This window comes from Suillus subaureus, assembly GCF_016647635.1.
Source record: "Suillus subaureus strain MN1 chromosome Unknown BJ212scaffold_17, whole genome shotgun sequence".
In the NCBI taxonomy this organism is placed as follows: Eukaryota; Fungi; Basidiomycota; class Agaricomycetes; order Boletales; family Suillaceae; genus Suillus; species Suillus subaureus.
Window position 1 is genome coordinate 635,482 of NW_024538573.1, and position 21,164 is coordinate 656,645.

Genomic DNA, 21,164 nt, shown 5'->3' on the forward strand with positions numbered 1-21,164 from the left:
TCATCATTGGCAATTGCAGCTTGTTTGTTTCTCAATTCACGGTGTTGGGCAGGTACAAACTTGTCACTATCCTGGACATGTGAAAGAGTTGCAGCTTTCTTGCATTCATAATAGTACTGAATGCTGGAAATGATGTCCTTTTCTTGCTGTGATGCATGACTGAAAAATCCCATATACGCTTCTTCCCATGTTTCAAAGTTGCCTTTTAGTTTTTTGATGCTGCACCATGGAACAAGCAATGCAAGAATTGATGAACAGTACAGATTCCGAGTTTTTGGGTCATCACCTCAAGGAAAAAATGGTCTGACAATATTAGGCAGTGTGTTATGACCCTTGGATTGAACAACTCGGCGATGGGTGTGATATTTGGAATGACCATTGAGATAAGCACTCCGTTCATTTCTTGGCTGACCTTGCCTTGGAATTGAAAAGGATGTAGATGCTTCATTCTCTTGCTGTTTCTGTTCCGATGGTGGGATCACTTCTTCATATGTGTTGATGACAAAATGGAAATAGGAATATGGGGCAAGTTCCTCTCCTTGCTGCTCATAATCTTCTAATTGTGAACACATATTGAGATGTCCAGCATTGTTAATGTGTAATGTGACCATGTCCTATATATAAATTGAGTCATTCCACTACACAACCTGACTTATATCACAGAAACATACCAATGGATCTTCCTCATTGTCCAAATCATGATGTCGCCTCCTTTTTGTCTTGGTCTGACTCTCTGAATCACTTGTATTGTCTGATTCAGAATCTTCATCACTTGCAATACACATATCAGAACCAGACGTGTTACTGAGATTGTTAAAATCAGCCCATGTATGGTCAAAATATCTAACAAAGACTTACTGCTCTTTGCTTGAACTCAACTCTGAAAATGCCCACAACAAATGAGATCTGAGCGCAAACCAATATAAAGGTACATAATGGTGCGAATATATAGTGTCTCCCCATCCCATTAGATATGCAATCACTTGTGGTCCTGAATGTTCCATTTGGCAATTGATAGCATGCTGGCATCGAAATAGTAACAGTTGATTATGATCAACCACATCATCAAGATGATTCGAATGTTCTTGATGATATAACAGTGTACTTGCCATCAAAGCAGATACATTGTTGTTTTTATTTTGCTTCTTGGTTGAGTAATCTGTAAAATACCATGTGACATCCTTTGTATCACTTCCATTGGTGAGGAGTTTGATGTCATTGTTGCAGCAAAGAGTCATAGTTATTGCAGGACAAAAATTGTTGAGAAACACGTATGTTCGTTTTGGATTCCATCTACCATGTTCATTGGCAATATCAATTGGTGACAGTACCCAAGGAGCACGTCTCTTGCAGACCAATAGTCCATGCCGATTAAACCTCAAACAAGTCACCCTGCTACAGGTATGAACTTGTTGAGACCTGGCTACATGTCATTCAACTGCTTGGTTTTTGATACTCCAATTGCTAGAATCAGGATCTGGGGGTCGTGAATATGGCAAGTTGCTCTCTTTCAGCATCATTTGAATTGTTTCTTCATCCAATCCTTCAACGTGAGCTCGAATATTCTGCTGAATATACTCCTTGATTTTTGTATGAAATTCCTCATTCTGCAACTGAGCATGCATGTCATGCATATTTGGCATATGACGAAGCCAAATCATCATGTGCATGTGCAGTGTCCCTCTTCCTTGAGCTTCAACAATGCCAAAATACCCGCTGACATGACCAAGCATCCCCATCCCACTATGCACCCTGTTTCCTTTGACTTCAATTTGAAAAGCATTGAAAGTACTGCCTTGATAATGAAGAAGAAGTACTTTGTGGCGGCAAAAGGATCTCTTGCAATATTTTGAGCCCTGTGATTGCTATCTGGTCCAGCATCATGGAAAAATCTATCCATGTCAATCTGCTCCCCAGCAAAAACCTGTGCAACAGGATTGTGTGTGTTACTGGGATTGATTGTTATCCAAAGACTTGGGCCCTGAAGACACAAGCTTGTTCCCCATATAAACCCACAATATTGACCTTGATAATTGTCAGATCCCATGACACATCTAGACACTGCAAACATGTGTTTCTGAAGAAGTTGAACCCAAGGATTGGAGATCTTTCTGTGTTCTGCCTCTTCTTTCTCCACTTGTTTAAGGTCAGAAACAGTAATGGAATTGATGATATATCCATCACATTCAAAATCCTTGCGACACATCTGAATTCGAGCTGATTGCAATGCTTTGTGCTTCTGCTCCATGCCAAAAATGACAAATGGGAATGAATGGTGAGTTCGAAAGCGCTGGTCATGATATTGTGAGGTCCATCACACATGTTCATCAAAACCAAGTAATTTTCCATGTGTATCCTCAATTCCACCAACACCAAAAGGAAACAATTTGGGATATGTCACAGCAAGTGGATTCATCCTACGCAAGTCTTCTCCTCCTGCTTGATTGCGCCCAAAATCCAATACAGGGTGATGACTATGGCAGACAGCATAGCCTCCTTCATTGTCAGTAATGCCATCATCAAGATTCATTAGCACATGTTTCATCAAATTGTTCAACAGCAGTGTACTGAGTTCTGTGTCTGTAACGCCTAAGAACTTCAATGGAATAATTTGTGCATCTACTAACACACACCATCAATAACTTGTTCATCTAAAATTTGTTCAAATTTTTACCATGACTATTGCTGCTATCTTCTTCCAAACTATATCCTTCTGAGTCATTCTCCACATTGGAGATATCTTCATCTAATAAATTCCAGCATGTTGAATGGTGATGTTCATTGTTACTGCAACACACACCATTTCTAATCTCATCATCTGTAGGCACATATCCTTTGCTCTCTTGTGTCGCAACATCATCATTGGCCTTGTGACAGACAACAGAAATTATCTCTTGAGGGACATCATCCTCTGGGAGATGTGCAAGTTGTGCCTCTGAGATTTGGATATCAGCATAGAGTGGATTGTGGGACTTCAACCAAGTAAGTGCATTGAACACAACATCATGTCAAACATGAAATGTTGATTTCAGCCAGTCCTTTGGCAAATTTCTAGTCCCAATATAGGTTACTGTGAGCACTGATGCCAGAGAAGTGACCAGTTGTGGTAAGAATTGGCCTTTGATCATCTTCACAACATTGTCAGTGTTCATATCATATAAAGTGATGTTTCCAACCATTCCCCGCTGCAAATGACTAGGATTTGCATGTTGAGTATCCTTTGGATATAGTTTGAAGATGTAACATCAAGGAAAGTGATGAGAAATTAAAAGTTCCTCTGGGAGAGTGAGAATGGCAAGTTCATGTGGAATGGGACCAATCCACATGTTATTTGCAAGTGTGAACTTGGGCATTGTATCAGCCTCCAGTGATTGATGACATTCACAACAAATCCACCCTGTTGTGTCAGGTGCCTCTCCTTTTACATGTCCTTCAAGCAACAATAATCCCTCCCACAATGTCGCTACTGCAGGTAAAGTTTCTGTTGATACAGAAAGCCACTGCCTGATGTTTGGTATCCTACACAGATGATGCATGTTGCCTGTACAACGTTTCCATGCCAAACGATTAATGTAATGTATTTCACAATTGTTGTTACATACCTTCAGAGCTCATCAACTCCTGAGCACAGACAATGCAAACTGACATTGCAAGAGCTTCATTTGATGTCCCTGATATGTATGCTTTGAAGCACTTTTTAATCTCTTCTTCTGATGGTAATCCCAGATACTTTGAATAATTGTGCTCATTGATGCCATCATTGTGCTCTTCAAAATGAACTTCTTCAACACTCTTCTGTGCTTTGCATTGAAGTTTGTTGGTAATCCTTTTCCTCTCAGCTTTTTCCTCATGTTCCACCTCATGTTCCTCATCTTTTTTCTCCACAGCTTGGTGTATCATATCCAAAATATGGTCAGGCAGTTTGCATACCACATCCATAATTTGTGGCCATGTCTGCTTTTGAATATTTGCCTTCAGTGTATTTGCAGGAACTATGGCAACTGGCTCTGCCTTTGTTAAGTCACTGACGATCTCAGTAATGTTGTGACTTCCCATCATGATTGCACCAGGATGAAGATGATTTCAAAACTAAGTCCCTCATTGTCTCTCTGTCTTTCTTGCTTGGATCTTGTCCTCCCTTACCTCAAGTCATGACAAGAATTATTTTACATTTCAATTCCAAGTTATGTGCATTCATGTCAGCATTTCCAACTTCAATTTTCAATTATGATTGATTCCACTCAAGACCATCACATGCCTTCAACAACTAAACCCAATACAGTCCAGGCTTTGTCCTTCCACTTTGTCCATTGACAATCCATGCTGATCATCACGGATTGAAACCTTCAGCTCCCTCATAAATCACTTTTGAGGATTAGTCCAGGACATTGGATCATAAACAACAATCCTTATAAAAACCCACCAAGCAAGCTACACAGTCTCGCTACTTTGCAACCTTCATAACTACAATGCACACAATTCCAACCATTCCACCCGATTCTTCATCTAGTACCAGCACCTATACATCTACACATGCAATATCTAGTAAAGTACTAGATAAGCTACAAACCTCTGCTGGAGGTTATTATGCTGCAATGCCTAAACTCACACATCATGCCGAATTTTTTGCAGGCAGATGTGACAGCAACATGCTTGTTGTCAAAGGTTGAGATGACAACCAAGAATTCATTATCCATGGTGTTTTCCAGATTAGCTGCAATGACTTCTACTTCACACCAGATGCCAATTTTGATCCTGCAAATGTCTTCCATGGACACTTAGCAGATGTCAAATTGAACTATCGACTTACTGCAGGTAGAAATCAAAACTTCAAGTTCTCATCAGATGACTTTTCTGCAGTTCTTGACAACCTTTGTGCGTTTGAAAAGCTTGTTCCCAGCAAGAAAGACTACAAAACCTTCAGTGTCATCTATGACTCTCTTGGCCAAAGATCCATCAAACTCACCCACAATCTCTTCAATGTAAGTACTTCCAATTGCTCATTATTTGTTATTCTTCCCTAACAGCTAAATATACCATAAAATAGATTAAAACATTCGATGATGAAAACCAACATGACACCACTGATGCTAGAAGGGTGGATAGCGATGACTCAACCAGTACGTAGCACTACAAAAATCCTGACTCAGTGCTGATTTGATAAATTTCCTTTGTAACTGCAGGTGATGACCTTGGCCCTGAATTTGACTTTGCAACATGGCCAGTTGCAGAATGATGCAAAGATCCTTTACAGGAACTTTTATCCACCCATGATATTCAGCCTTTACCAGCATATGACGAGAACCACAATCTTATTCCACCACACCTCTATGAATCAAAATTGAAAGGAGCCCTCGTTGAAGTCCATATGGCATTTTGCCACCATCACATTGTCAAGTCAAAATGCGATGTTTGCAATGCCATTTTATGTGAACTCATCATACTATCCCCACCAGCTGCATTGCCAAGCAGTCCTTTCAAATGTCGACATCTTGCTGCTGGGCCTTGCACAGAATGAGGATACAAAGGAAAACAACCGATCACTGGCAGGAACTCTGGGTCTTTGTCTTGAGAATTCCACAATGGTGTGTCTTCACTTTCAATGTTGGCTTTCAATCTTTAATGCTGTTCTACTATCAGTTAAATGTGTTGGCTACCCAAAGAATCATGTAACAAATACTATTGTGCTTTCTATTACCAATATGCTCGAAAATCGTCACTAAAATACTATGTACAATAATATCTCTGTATATAACTGAATTCTACAGTGTAGTATTGTACAAGCATTCCTGTGAGCAAAACTTGGTCCCATTATAATGGTACAAGGTTGCTGCTGGTGAAGCTTGGCCTTTATCTAGTTAGAGTTAGCACATGATAATGGAGGTACAAGCACAGAAGAGAAAGCTTAGTAATATGTACAAGAATGAGTAATGTAGGGAACACTGATAACTGGGAATAGCTGGAGTGGTGTCAATTAGTAAGCACAGCATGGATGAGAGACAAGTCCAATGCACAGACTTTTGGATTGGACACATAGAACTAACCATTCGATAGTTATATTGTACAATTATTTACATTGGAAGGAAGTCTGAAAAGAACTCCTACTCTACTCTAAGTCTCATAACAAGAAGGAGATCTCCTGAAGTCAGTTTGGTAGTCAAGAGTTAGAACTCTTGTCCCTATCCAGCATGTTATGGTGTGATGCACCTCAAGCCTCATGGTGAATACAAACTTGAGAGAAAGAAATGTGTCAGACTAATGCGCCTCTGCTTGATGGCAAGATCATTAAAACACTGTTTTCAGTCCTCTCAAGGGAATTTCGGTGCCATATTATCCAGTGAGAGCTTCTACTCCAATCCAGGCTCCTATTTAGCGACCAAGTTTCAGAGAATGATGAGAAGAATTAAATGCGATAACCCAGACTTCCATGTCACACTTTGATGGGTTCCTGGTCATGAGGGGGTCCATGGAAATGAGGAAGCAGACAGGGCAGCCAAAACAACAGTGGAAGGAAGACACTGAAGCAGTCCCCATGCACATCTCCCCTTGTATCTTTGTGATGGTTCACTACCACTTAGCATTTCAGTGATCAAGCAAGCTCATAGGGTATGTACCCATGCCAGATGGGCCAGGCAGTGGTCCACCTCCCCCTGTCATCAATGTCTCCAGCACATCGACCCTCTTACCATTGAACACTCCTTCATCAAACTCACATCCTCCTTCTTAAAATGCCTCACCAGTCTCATTCTTGGACTATGCACCCATCATCTCCCCCTGAATCAGCACCTATTCTGACTCACAAAAACAGCCTCGCTGGATTGCCCCCATCAGCAAAACCCTAAGTTAAGGTCCCCCCTTTTACAGTGCTGTATGGTGCTGTGTGGCACTGTGTGGTGCTGTATGGTATCATGTAGTGCTGTAAAAGGGGGGACCTTAATTTAGGGTTTTGCTGATGCCCATTGCCCACAAACCAAAGAAACTGTCCATCACTACCTTTTTGAATGCCCACAGTACCAGCCAGCACACCACATGTTAGCTGTTAAGAACCATGCTCAAAGGAGAGAGAGACTGACTCAGAGGGGCTTGGCCTCAGCTCATACGCTGTGCCCCTTACCCAAGTATGTGCCCTTCATTTCAGATGAGGTCCAATGATGGTCCAATGAAGTCCGGAGGACTTCCAGAGACTGGCTACTCTGCTGGAGAGTGCTAGAGGACTTCCGGAGGAGTGTGGAAGAGTTCTGGAGGAATGCAGGAAGTGCTCAGGAGAGTTCCCACTGCAAGGTAAGACTTCTACAGGAAACAGGATGGAAGGATAGGAGGATAGGAGGACAGGAGGACAGGAGGACAGGAGGGCAGGATGATGGAGGACAGAAGGACAGGATGTCTGAAGGACCAGAGGATAGGATGTCTGAGGGTTAGGAGGACGGAACGTCCAAAGGTACGGAGGGCAGAATGTCTGAAGGACAGGATGCCTGGAGGTATGAGGGACAGGTGGTCCGGAGGTCTGGAAGGAATAGGGGCTACATCAGACAAAGTCTGATGTAGAAGCAAACAGAGGCAGACTACCCTAAGGTAGAGTTGGAGAGACAGGGATTGGACCTAAGTCTGGAAAGAGGGTAAGTGCCGGAAAGGCGGAGCTCCGGCCTAGGGAATCAATCCCTAGGCCTGATGGGTAGGACAGACTTAGATGGACCAAAGTCCGAGAGAGGATTGGGCAAGTCTAAGTTGATATTCAAACTAAGGAAACTACAGGAGTATCTACAGGGGTTATATACTGGAGAATATCTGAGGGGATCAATAAGCAAAGGAGCAGGGCTATGTACAAGCATGTGGAAACACATTAGTAAGTAAGACGGAACATAAGTAAATGAACTCAGAGATGAAGACTCATACAAGGATCAATAAGCAAGACGGAAGAAGAGGTAACCGAAAGCCAGAAAGGTAGAGATCCCTAAATGGGGATAGGCGCAGGATCTCGGACAGAGGGTGGGAATAGGTCCAGAGCTAATATCCGGAGGTCTGGAGATCTGGGGATCTGGAAGACAAGGTGGATACAGGACTGGAATACAAGAAGGTGGATATAGTTCTGGAATCTGAGATGAGGTGAAGTCTGGATGTTTTGCTGGATGAAGTGCACATAGGGTGGACAGGATAGGGTTGTACGGATCAGGCTAGCAGTGAGGATCCAATGGTCCGGAGCTCAGGGGTAAATCCAGAGCGTAGTCGATCCTGCTGAGGTGTGGAGCACAGTGGAAGGGGATCTTGTAATGAGCTGGATATGATGTGGGGTCCAGATGTAGGCTTGGAAGGCATGGGAATATGATGGAACGTGGGTCCAGATTGTGGGATATGACATTAGCTCAGGCAATGGGATGGAAGTCCACCTCCTTATTGCATCTACTATCTGACTCTGACACCATCCCCCATCTGGTTCACTATGTCAACCAGACCAATCGCTTGAGATCCATGCTAGGTGAAATTTTGATGCCCACCAAATGAACAGCCTGACACTCCCTGCCCAGCTTTCCTCCCAATGTGAGCAAGACATGCACAGAATGCACTCAAGACCCCACCCTATTATATCAAGCCCAGAACAACTAATCACTCCTCCTTCTCGATACCATAGCCTCACCTAATCACATGATTCCGCTCATACACACAAGATCTCTGGCCCAGCCCTGGGGAAAATCAGTCAGTAACAAGTAGGAATGCTCCCCTCTGACACACTGGGTGCCTGTCAACTTCCTCACCCAGCCCCGAAGCATGCTCTCGCTTTCATGTCCTCAGGATTACACCTACTATACCTTTACTGCATACCTCATCTGATCCCTGTTTGGTCTGCGCAAGTGGCTGAGCATGCATTATGACCTTCACAATAGACCACACACCACACAATCTTACATACAGTTGCTCCCTAAGTCTTATACATCACCCATCTAAAATGGCCAGCAGGAACAGTGGACTGGTGGGGTACACCTTACACCAGTGCATTTGGGGGTGTGACAAAGGGGCAGAGCATGGGGCTCCATGACTAGATAGTAGTGTCCTACATAGAGTATCACTCTCAATGGACGTAAAATTGGAAAAAAAAAGGGAATTTCAGTGCAAGTAAATAGATACACAGACTGCATAATCGCATTGGCCCATGCAGACTTGTAAGGTTGCAGACTGTGATGTGGCAAGGACTTAATGCAGATGAAGAAAGTGGGCATATTGTGGAAAAAAGCATTGGGCACTTGATCCACACAGCCACAACCAGTACTGGAGCTGTGGAGCGAACATGAGGCGAGGAAGACACAACTGCAGAAGACTTCAATGATGACTTCCCTCCTGACCTGAATCTCCATCAAATGAAACACCCACTTCATTGCAGCTTTTGTTCCACATTTGTCTTTTTGTGTACAAGTCAATTACATCTGGATTCTGAGTAAGTGATGGACTCTGGGATTTGGTGGCAAGAACTGAAATATCACTCACCAACCAAGTGGATCACAAAACTGAAATCACACTGCATCCAGCCCCTGTGCAAGACAAGAACCCAGCAACAATGCCTTGCCAAAAGATCAAACTAAAGAAGGTCATCATGCACATCCTATGCCTGCCTGGTGAACAGCAGATTATTATCTATTTGCAGGATGAGTCATTTCAAGTCTGGGACTTGGAGAGGGGCATGCAGGTTGGGGAGGAATGGGAGGACAAAGAAAGAGGAGTGCGGAACATAGCATTATTGCTGGATGGCAAGACCATGGCAAGCAGGAATATGGATCTCACAGTGAAATTGTGGAATGTTGACATGGGCAAGGTCATCAAAACATTGATGGGACACAGAAGGGAAGTGTGGTCTGTGTACTGGAGTTCAGATGGAGGGCGAGTAGTGAGTGCATCCAGGGATGAGACATTTAGAGTGTGGGATGTCAAGAGTGGAGAAACTATCCTTGGACCAGTCAATGCAGGGATTGACAATGTGGATGTAGTTTGCTACTCACCCGATGGCAAGATGATTGTCACAGGTGGGAAAGGGCTAAAAATCTGGGGTGCCAACACAGGTGAATTGTTGAAAACATTTGAGATTGGACTTACTATGTATACTATGTGCCTGGCATGGACCTCAGATGGAAAGACACTCTTCACAGGAGAAACCAAGATCAACACAGCCACTTGGACTTTTCTTGTCAAGTGCAAAAACATCTCCAATACCATTTCACTATCTCCCAATGAGCACATCTTCACAAGTAGAAAATACCAGGACAAGACAGCGCAACTATGGAGCCTTGAAACCAATCAACCCATCAGAACACCACTTCACCATGAACACAACATAATCTCTGCGACCTTTTCTACAGATGGAAAATTCCTCATCACTAGCTGCCTCAGCAGCTACATCTACACATGGGATATTTCTTCTATCATCAAAGAGGCTTGCCTTCCATCAGATATTGTACATGTATGCTTCGATACATTTTATTCTCAATGACACTGATGACAGATCTGCTCCTCCAGGTTGATGTTACATTGCCACCAGCCACAAAGATGAAAGGTCCTTCTTGAATTCCTCCAGGATTCTTCAATGATGAACTGCAAGAGGCTAATGTATGCCACCTCCATCTATTATTTAATACTTTGACGAATATGTTGTCAATTGCATATTGGTCTATCCCAATCCCAAGGGTTGCATAACCATCCCACTCCAGCACCACATCAACACACCCTCAGTCACTTTTCCTCCTGGTGCCCCTCCAAGCCACATGGGGCAACTGAGCACGACCAATCTCAATCATGACCTTTCAGCTGGACTCAAAACCTGGTATCTGGTATATTATGCAGACAAGATAGATTGGACATTCAGTTGCGAGAGGTCAAGGTTCCTTACACAGCAGGCAAGCCTGTGTATTTCTTTTTTTCTTTTTTGCACTTCTTCTTTATTGCTGACTCGTTTTTGCGCAGAGAAACTATCACACTAGAAAGAAGAAGCCAGCTGTCAGCTCGTCTCGACCTCCCAATACTCATACCATGCAGCAACACAGCTGAGCAGCACAAAGCACACCATCATCATCACATCAATCACCTTCCACTACCGCTGTTTCAACACTTTCCCCAGTCACTGGTGCTGCAGGAACAATGGGAACACTCTTGCATCCTCATATTACTGTTGCTGGATGGTGCGCTCGTCTTGTGGGCTGGTTGTGTTGTATACCTATTCAGAACACAAATGGTCAACATTAGTGATGCAGTCCCAACTACAGCATTGGCTAATAGAACGGCATCGCAGTGTAATATCACAGTAATACAGGCCAGATGTTAGACATCTTTCTTATTCCTCATTGATATTTACCATTGTCTCATATTGTTCCCATGAATCTCCATTCCATCATTTTTGTATCCATTTCTGTCTGTTGAGAGATAGAATCTGTAGGACATGGCTTGCCTTTCTATTGGGACCTGCTCCATTGTTGTATGTATTCCCTGCTTATTCTGTTTTTTTTTACACAAATATTATCTTATTACCCTACAAGTGTTCTGCAAATCCATCTGTGCCAAGGTCAACCATGGCATGTTGGTCTGTCCTTGCGAGCCATTGAACATCATGGTGTATGCAGGTGGTGGCTCTCAATGATGGACCATCATGCACACAGTGGAGTGCCCACATGGCATTGACACCAATTGGAAATCACCCCATTCTTAACAATGAGTCCACTACCCATTGTGCCTTCAGCACAGGAAGCCAAATGGAGCACTTTGTGCTCCTTTTTTTGGCTTCCTGGCCTTGGCTGCATCTTAATATGTACAGTAAATAAAGAAATTTGAATGAGAAAACTGGGGAAGAGGAGAACAGGGGAACAGGCCAAAATGTGAGTGCAGCAAGCACTTTTGGCCTGTTTCCCTATTCTCCTCTTCCCCAGTTTTCTCATTCAAATTTCTTTATTTACTGACATATGAACAGGCAACAGTATTGAGTCAGCACTCAAAAAAACTATGCAATATTTCCAAATAAAGGTTTAGCTGAGGTAAGCGCTCCTAACCGAAAGCCACATGAGCTAGCAACAACTTTCACTCCCTTTCTCCCTTTCTTCTTAGACTAGCTTCACACCCATTGTGCCTTTGGCACAGGAAGCAAACAAAGTGCTTTGTGCTCCTTTTTGGCTTCCTGGCCTTGGCTGCATCCTAGCATGTGCAATAAATAATTGATATGTGCTGCACTTGAATGGGCAATGATATTGAGTTGGAGCTTGAAAACCCATGACTGGGCCACATGAGAAAACCACATGAGATTCCCAAAAAGAGGTTAAGTGAGCTAAGCATTCTTAAGCAAATCTAAGTGTATCTATGCAAAAGCCACACAAGCTAGTGAGATGATTCCCACCCATCGCATCTTACTTTATAGATATGTAAATAGATACAAATACATGCAAAGTTGCAACTAGATGCTAACTTAGTAGATGTATACATGGTATTCCCCTGGTATTCCCCTGCTGTAACCTTGATACTGTGAGAAATAAAATACCATTAGGTTCAGTACTGTTTTCCTGGTCAACCAAAGCAGGATTTTAGCTGTTCTAATCATGCACATTGGTTCGAGTAGCTTTGATTTGGGGAACCTCCTATATGGAAAGCTGGACACTTGTGCTCAAATCTCAAGCAAATATGGCCTTATATAGTAATCAGACCTCAAGCACTGTCCTGGTGTATTTGCTTGTGTTAATCAGTGCAAACCTACTTGTGTGTTTGAATCTAAGTCAAGTGTATTGAGATGAAAACCAAAAGCTGTAATACATTGTAACACCACCCAAAAACATATGCCAAATAGTGATGTTCTGGCCCAGCTTTGGCCCAAAGCCCCAGCTTAGGCTTGGCCTGAGGGGGCTCTGGCTCACCAGATTTCAAGCCAAGGCCATGAGCCCAAGCTGGCCAAAAGCCATGGCTTGAGCCAAATGAAGCTACAGCTCTTTTGTGATCAGTGTGACATTATATATTGTAGTGCAATAGAATTATGGAACAAGCAACATGGAGCAGACCTAGTCCATCTCAAAGTCAGACACCTCATCATCAGCTTCATCATCAGCATTGTCTTCTGCATCATCAAGCATGATATCCCAACTATGCTTGTCATCACCATCATCACCTGCAGTCTTCGAGTCACTCCCAGCTTCCAATTCAGCATCATCAAGTTCCTCTAACTCCATGAGGGATGACAGTCCAGGCTCTCAGAAGAGAAGATCATGTCATATTGAACACTTGACAATTTGGAGAGCTTCAACAATATCTCCTTTGAGCCTGTTCCACTGTTTAGTGACAGTGATGCCACCTTGTGAAAATGCGCGCTCACTGGAGATGGATGATGACATGATAGATAGGTAATCTTGTGCGAGTGAAGCCCACACTGGATATCTCGGTGCATTGATCTTAAATGAAATCATTAGCATGAATATTTTACATAAGTAGTATAAGGCACACACATACCCCCCACCATTGAATGGTGGTCATGCCAGCTGGTAGAGCAGCCTTGATAGTCTCAACATAACTCATAAACTCAGCCCTCCATGGCTGCAATGGATTGCTGATAGAAGCAAGAGTGGGGTTCACAGACAGGTCGTCCTCTGAATCGCTGAGGACTTCTCAGATGAGAGACTTGAGGCTGCCCACTTTACCTTTCTTGGATGCAGGCTGTGACAACAATGATGATGTACCTTCTTTGTTCAACTTGAGATAACGAGCTTTGAACTGGTGGCAGAATCAGACCTATGCATGAAATTGAAATTTGGTTGATGCACCACTTTCTCTGCAGTTGTAAGCACTTCATCATGTAAATCTTCTGGCCAGTGCCACTTGAAATACACCATTTCCCTACTGGATCAAGTACTGCATTTGTAAAAATCAGACCAATTATCTGACATTAAATAAACAATGTCTCACAAATTGCCATTATGTATGCAGGGGACTTTGTCATCTTCTCATAATATTTGTCTACCTGTCATATCCCACAATCTGGACCCACGTTCCATCATATTCCCACGCCTTCTGAGCCTACATCTGGACCCCACATCATATCCAGCTCATTCCAAGATCCCCTTCCGCTGTGCTCCACACCTTAGCAGGATCGACTACGCTCCAGATTTACCCCTGAGCTCCAGACCATCGGATCCTCACTGCTAGCCTGATCCGTACAACCCTATCCTGTCCACCCTATGTGCACTTCATCCAGCAAGACATCCAGACTTCACCTCATCTCAGATTCCAGAACTATATCCACCTTCTTGTATTCTGTTCCTGTATCCACCTTGTCTTCCGGATCCCCAGATCTCCGGACCTATTCCAACCCTCTGTCCAATATCCTGCACCTATCCCCATTTAGGCATTCTCTGCTTTCCGGCTTTCGGTTACCTCTTCTTCGAGTTCATTTACTTATGTTCTGTCTTACTTACTAATGTGTTTTCACATGCTCGTACATAGCCTTGCTCCTTTGCTTACTGATCCCCTCAGATATTGTTCAGTATATAACCCCTGTAGATACTCCTGTAGTTTCCTTAGTTTGAATATCAACTTAGACTTGCCCAATCTTCTCTTGGACTTTGGTCCATCTAAGTCTGTCCTACCCATCAGGCCTAGGGATTGATTCCCTAGGCTGGAGCTCTGCCTTTCTGGCACTTACCCTCTTTCCAGACTTAGGTCCAATCCCTGTCTCTCCAACTCTACCTTAGGGTAGTCTACCTCTGTTTGTTTCTACATCAGATGAAGTCCGATGTAGCCCCTATTCCTTCTGGACCTCCAGACCTCCTGTCCCTTGTACCTCTGGGCATCCTGTCCTTCAGACATTCCGCCCTCCTAACCCTCAGACATCCTATCCTCCTGTCCTTCAGACATCCTGCCCTCTGGACCTCCGGACATCCTGTCCTTCTGTCCTTCTGTCCTCTGTCATCCTGCCCTCCTGTCCTCCTGTCCTCCAGACCTTTGGACCTCCTATCCTTCCATCCTGTTTCCTGTAGAAGTATTACCTTGCAGTGGGAACTCTCCTGAGCACTTCCTGTGTTCCTCCAGAACTGTCCCACGCTCCTCCGGATGTTTCCCATGCTCCTCCGGAAGTCCTCTAGTGCTCTCCAGCAGAGTAGCCAGCCTCTGGAAGTCCTCCGGACTTCATCGGACCATCATCGGACCTCATATGAAATGAAGGGCACATACTCAGGTAAGGGGCACAGCGTACAAGCTGAGGCCAAGCCCCTCTGAGTCAGTCTCTCTCTCTCCCTTGAGCAACATGGTTCTTAACACTACCTTTGCAGCCACTGCTTAGAGTGATGTAGCAAACCTCAAATATTCCGACCTTTCAGTGCATGAGGACCAGGCCTTGTAGAGTGTTTCAAGTGCCAGAATTGCAAGATGCAGTGTTGAGCCATGTTCTGATGAGAATGCTTGCTGTGCCACATCAGCATACTGAAAGATTAAGATTAGAAACAAGCATAGGCAGATTAGAAATTGACATACTGAAAGGAGATCTGCAAATTGGCCAGTGCATGTCCATTCAGCCATCAAGAGTTGAAGAAAGTCAATCTTCATGCATTTGGCCAAATTGCACTCTTGATGACCTATCTTGTAAATGAAAGTGTCAACATGCTATAGTGATATTAAGTTTCAACAAATAAAAAGTGCAACAATACAAAATACATACCTCCTTGTTTGCCTCAGCATGGTTAAGCATGATATACATTGACAACCACTGAACTTTCATGTCAATTAATAGTTGGGTTGGCTGGGACACTCCTGCTTTGATCTGTACACTCCTGTACATCTCCTTCTGTTTTGCAGATGACCATTCCTACAGGACATTAATACTTTAGTGTGTTATGATGCCAACAAGCGTACCTTGACACAAATACTCCAAATAAGACCAATCTCATCCCAAGTAGTTGGTTCATGACCTTTTGGGTCATGTGGATTATAATGCAGTGCTTTTCTGTATGTGGCAATCAAGGTTTGCGTGGCTAGATTAATGACATGAGCCAGGCAGCTATATAAAAGAGTTAGTGTTTGTCATATCCCACAATCCAGACCCACGTTCCATCATATTCCCACGCCTTCCAAGCCTACATCTGGACCCCACATCATATCCAGCTCATTACAAGATCCCCTTCCACTGTGCTCCACACCTCAGCAGGATCGACTATGCTCCAGATTTACCCCTGAGCTCCGGACCATTGGATCCTCACTGCTAGCCTGATCCGAACAACCCTATCCTGTCCACCCTATGCGCACTCTATCCAGCAAGACATCTGGACTTCACCTCATCTCAGATTCCGGACTATATCCACCTTCTTGTATTCTGGTCCTGCATCCACCTTGTCTTCCGGATCCCCAGATCTCCAGACCTGTTCCCACCCTCTGTCTGATATCCTGTGCCTATCCCAATTTAGGCATTCTCTGCCTTCCAGCTTTTGGTTACCTCTTGTTCTGTCTTGCTTATTGATCCTTGTATGAGTCCTCATCTCTGAGTTCATTTACTTATGTTCTGTCTTACTTACTAATGTGTTTCCACATGCTCATACATAGCCTTGCTCCTTTGCTTACTGATCCCCTCAGATGTTGTCCAGTATATAACCCCTGTAGATACTCCTGTAGTTTCCTTAGTTTGAATATCAACTTAGACTTGCCCAATCTTCTCTTGGACTTTGGTCCACCTAAGTCTGTCCTACCCATCAGGCCTAGGGATTGATTCCCTAGGCTGGAGCTCTGCCTTTCTGGCACTTACCCTCTTTCCAGACTTAGGTCCAATCCCTGTCTCTCCAACTCTACCTTAGGGTAGTCTACCTCTGTTTGTTTCTACATCAGATGAAGTCCAATGTAGCCCCTATTCCTTCTGGACCTCCGGACCTCCTGTCCCTTGTACCTCCAGGCATCCTGTCCTTCAGATGTTCCACCCTCTGTACCTTTGGACGTTCTGTCCTCCTGACCCTTGGACATCCTATCCTCCTGTCCTTCAGACATCCTGCCCTCTGTACCTGTGGACATCCTGTCCTTCGTACCTCCGGACATCCTGTCCTTCATACCTCCAGACATCCTGTCCTTCTGTCCTCTGTCATCCTGCCCTCCTGTCCTCCTGTCCTTCCATCCTATTTCCTGTAGAAGTATTACCTTGCAGTGGGAACTCTCCTGCGCTCCTCCGAACATTTCCCACACTCCTCCAGAAGTCCTCTGGACTTCGTTGGACCATCATTGGACCTCATATGAAATGAAGGGCACATACTTGGGTAAGGGGCACAGCATATGAGCTGAGGCCAAGCCCCTCTGAGTCAGTCTCTCTCCCCCTTGAGCAACATGGTTCTTAACAGTGTTGCAGTAGTGAGTTGACAATGACAGGACTTACTTAATTTTGCGCTCAGTCCAGGGAAACACCTTGTGGTGTTTAACCTCATAAAGCCATGCAAATTCTTCCATTGTTGTCCTGTTGTTTGTGGCATTGTCACATGTTACATGCCCAAGCTATAGTAAGATCTGAGTGTGATATAGTCTGTAGGAGTAAACCAAACTGACCTATAAGAATGATACAAGTTGTTTTTATGTGGATCTATAACAAATAGATACTCTCAGATCGTGCATGTGAATGCAAACATCTGAGTATATTCACCTATAACAAATAGATACTCTGAGACAAGTAAGCATAGGTAATAGTAAGTAGAAACAAATGTCTTACCTCAGATTGTGGATGCAAATGCAAACATCTGAGGTGTACAGGCTTGATACTGCGAGTATAAGTATGAATGAAGCTCTTGTAAGTAAGAGTGGGTATGTGAGACCAAGGATGGCTCTAGGGTCAATGCATATAAAAGACTCAGTAGACACAAAAGAAGAAACATATCATAAGAGCAAATAATGTAAAGTATGAGTCAACAAGAGAAAATGAGAGTGCACATTTGTTCTGTCCTTGATGGATGCAGTGCATGCTTGGCTAATTCCAACATGACCTTATGTGTAATCCCAACACGATCAAGAATCTTAAATAAGGCACCAGCAAGTCATTTGCCATTATGTGTGTTATTGACCTTCATGAACCCAAGGAGTGAACTTTGAATTTCCCATTGCACTGGTGCCTTCTCCTTGATCCAGTGCCCTGTGATGGCCAAAAAACCATCAACATTGCCTGCCTGCCATGTGTCACAGGTGGCATTGACATTGCCCTTGACGGCAGTGCTCTACAAAGCCTAATTATACAAAGTACAATCAATGGACAAAACATTACTCACATTCAGCATGTTCCTGAGCCTCGTAAGGTGGTTTTTGAACATCCTCATGATTTTGGCACAAGTCACCTTCCTACCCAGAATCTTGACTCCATTGGTTGCACAAGAAGCAATGTCAGCCATCTCTTTGAACTTGGGGTGTTCGAGTGCTTGAATGGGCTAGAAAAGAGATGTCAGTCATGATGTTAAATAGAGGGAAGCAGGCATACTTGATCAGTGGCTACAAGTGTTACGGCGAACTAGGATGGGCACAACAACAGATACTCGATAAGAGTAATGTCTGTGATTGAGTCAAGACCTCACAAATGTAAGGCTTCTTAAGACAAGTCGGAGAGAGTGTCTCTGACTTGAATATCGGTATCAGACGACTTAGGATTGGGGGTCCTAAGCGAAGGATGTTTCAGGTGAGAACCTAGTAGATTAAAGTGAAGATCTGCTAAGTACAAAGCTGAGCTTATATGGATGTAGTCTACTTTAGGGCAGGTATGTACACGTCATCAAGACGAGTCAGAGATAAGGGTATGCATCATCAAGATGAGTCAGAGATAAGGATGAGTCATCTAGCGACGGCAGCGGCGATTGTGATGTAATACAGATATGGTAAGAGACTGGTCTACTGATGGCGTGATGAGGCGCGGTCAGGACGTAATACACAAGTAAAGAGGAAAATGGAATAGGGGTAGACGTGATTGTAACATTACCCCTCGTTTAGGAATGAAGTCACCGACTTCAGTTATCCTGATTAGCCCAGTAAATGGGGTCAGCGTCGTAGTTTGAGTGAAGCAAGTTGTCTTGCTCTTTGGTGATAAAGAGTTGGTCTTTCAACTCGGCGGTGTGGTAGATAGCGTCCTGCTCAATCTCCCATCAGGCGAGAGCATCATAGAAACTGACGTCAGTCCATACCAATGGAATGACTGCTTCTCCTTTTAACTCTTTGCAAAAGACCGACAAATGGCCAGGTGCATACTCCTTGCAGACTTGGCAATAATATGCAGGACAGTTCTTATGGCAATGCCCGGTGATGTGGCAGTTACAACACACAACATTGTCGGCTGGCAATGTTTTCACGATTGTAGTGGTAGAGGACGACTGGTCTGGTGGGGAGGGCGATCTCGATCGCTTAAGTGTCATCTTAGACGGAGAGACGGTAGCTGCTTGTTTGGCGGCGATACAGGAGGATCTTCATTTAAGGGGGAGTCTGTGTGGTACGCATGATGGGGGCAGGAGAAGGAGAATCCGGTACGTCGAGTACAGCAATAGGAGGGATGTTATCATCCTGATGCTCAATGGTAGTCGTTGTAAGATTTGGTGGTGGGATAGGAATGGCGACGTGGGGGGATGGTGGACGTGCGACTGGGTCGAGGGCAACGTGCTCGGTGACGATATGGATGGCTTCTCGGATGGCCTCTCTGGTATCATCAGGCAAGAGATGGATTGCAGTGTTTCGAATGCGTATATGAAGATGATGGAAAATAGTTTTGTGACATTCATCGTCTAGGAGGTTGGCGGTACGGTCAATAAGGCTGGCGTCTCTAATGATCCTGATGATAAGACCACTGGATATCGCCCCTCGTTTTCTGAGGAGGCGATCTATCTCAATGGCGTATTGCTGGGAGGTAATAGCAGACTCAAATAGAGTGCTCATTTCTACTTGGTCAATAACCAAGAAGTAGTCTGTGAGGGTGGAATCGTCGGTGAGAGTAAGGGTAGAGTCGGAAGTTGGTGGTGATTCCACCAGGTCTGATGAGTGGGCGATGAGATTAGTGGTGGTGGCATTCTGATAGTCAAGGAGGGTCAATGGGTGGGTGTTTCCTTCAGCGACAGTGTTCATAGCAGCAGTAAGTTCTTCGATGCGTAGGATACAGAGACATAGGCGTTCAAGATGGGACATTCTTGAAAGTTTACAATCTATGGGCCTTCTTATAGGCGGCAAGGATGTCGGAGGCATTGCTAAGGTTTTCTTCTGGAACCCATTCATTGCTGGTGGAAGAATATCCTTTCCAAGATAAAAGATAGTGTCTTCATTTACCCGTTCCTTTATGCGATAAGATCGCATCAATTTCATATTCTTCTTCATTATCGATGATGTCAGGAGGTGGGTCATGGAAATTCGGGCCATGGACTTCTGTTTCATGATAGGACGATAGTTCCAAAGCATGGAACGTGGGGTGGACTTTCCATTGGGGAGGTAGTTGGAGTGTGAATGTGATGGGAGAGAGAATGTCAGTGATTGGGAAAGGGCCGTATCGTTTGGGTGCAAGCTTCCGTGATGGTAATTGCGTGATCAGGTTCTTTCCAGATAACCAAACCTTATCTCCTATCTTCCATGGATGATACTTCTGCCCATGAGTTCATTCTGCCATTCGCTGCATAGCAAGGTTATGGCAAGAGAGCGCTTCTTCTCAAGACTTCTGGAGATAGCGGAGTCTGTCCTCTGCTGCGGGAACCGTGGAATTGGGAAGGGTATGAGGAAGGGCTCTTGGCTCATATCCCATCATTAGAAAGAAGGGTGATGCGTTGCGAGAGTCGTGTTTTCGATGATTATGCACAAATTCTGCCATAGGGAGATGTTCTACCCAATCTTCAGGGTGATTCCAACAATAGATTCGGAGGTACGTTTCGAGCTCTTGATTGAGTCTTTCGGTTTGGCCATTGGTCTGGGGGTGATAAGCAGTGGACATGGCTATTTTGTATTTCAGGAGCTTGGCGAGAGCTTGAGAGAATTTGGATATGAATTGTGGTCCACAATCAGAAATAACTTTCTCGTGTAAACCAAATCAGTGGTAGACATATTTAAAGAATTTCTTGGCAACCCCTTCGGAAGTGATGGTTTTAGTGCATGGAATAAGAATTACCCCCTTCGTAAGCCCATGGTCTACCATGACCATGACAGAATCAAAACCGGCGCATGGGGGAAGGTCGGTAATAAGGTCAACGGAG

General features: G+C 44.1%; 3 protein-coding genes across 3 annotated transcripts; 2 read left to right on the forward strand and 1 right to left on the reverse strand.

Annotated features, from left to right (window-relative positions):
• Positions 1–1,430: 1,430 nt before the first annotated feature.
• On the reverse strand, positions 1,431–4,059 carry BJ212DRAFT_1504793 (uncharacterized protein; the record flags this gene model as incomplete). The annotated part of the gene is made up of 10 exons (XM_041341615.1): positions 1,431–1,795; positions 1,818–1,924; positions 1,951–1,981; positions 2,017–2,290; positions 2,321–2,619; positions 2,675–2,746; positions 2,801–2,972; positions 3,072–3,128; positions 3,426–3,541; positions 3,603–4,059. 10 exons carry the CDS (start codon positions 4,057–4,059, stop codon positions 1,431–1,433), a joined length of 1,950 nt encoding a protein of 649 aa, XP_041192922.1.
• A 410-nt stretch (positions 4,060–4,469) lies between these two features.
• Positions 4,470–5,236, forward strand: BJ212DRAFT_1299940 (uncharacterized protein; the record flags this gene model as incomplete). The annotated part of the gene is made up of 5 exons (XM_041332943.1): positions 4,470–4,665; positions 4,741–4,815; positions 4,861–4,982; positions 5,048–5,120; positions 5,184–5,236. 5 exons carry the CDS (start codon positions 4,470–4,472, stop codon positions 5,234–5,236), a joined length of 519 nt encoding a protein of 172 aa, XP_041192923.1.
• A 1,382-nt stretch (positions 5,237–6,618) lies between these two features.
• On the forward strand, positions 6,619–6,795 carry BJ212DRAFT_1272013 (uncharacterized protein; the record flags this gene model as incomplete). Its single annotated transcript, XM_041330992.1, has 1 exon — positions 6,619–6,795. A coding segment is annotated over one exon (177 nt), but the record flags the coding sequence as incomplete, so codon positions are not given.
• Between the last annotated feature and the right edge of the window lie 14,369 nt (positions 6,796–21,164).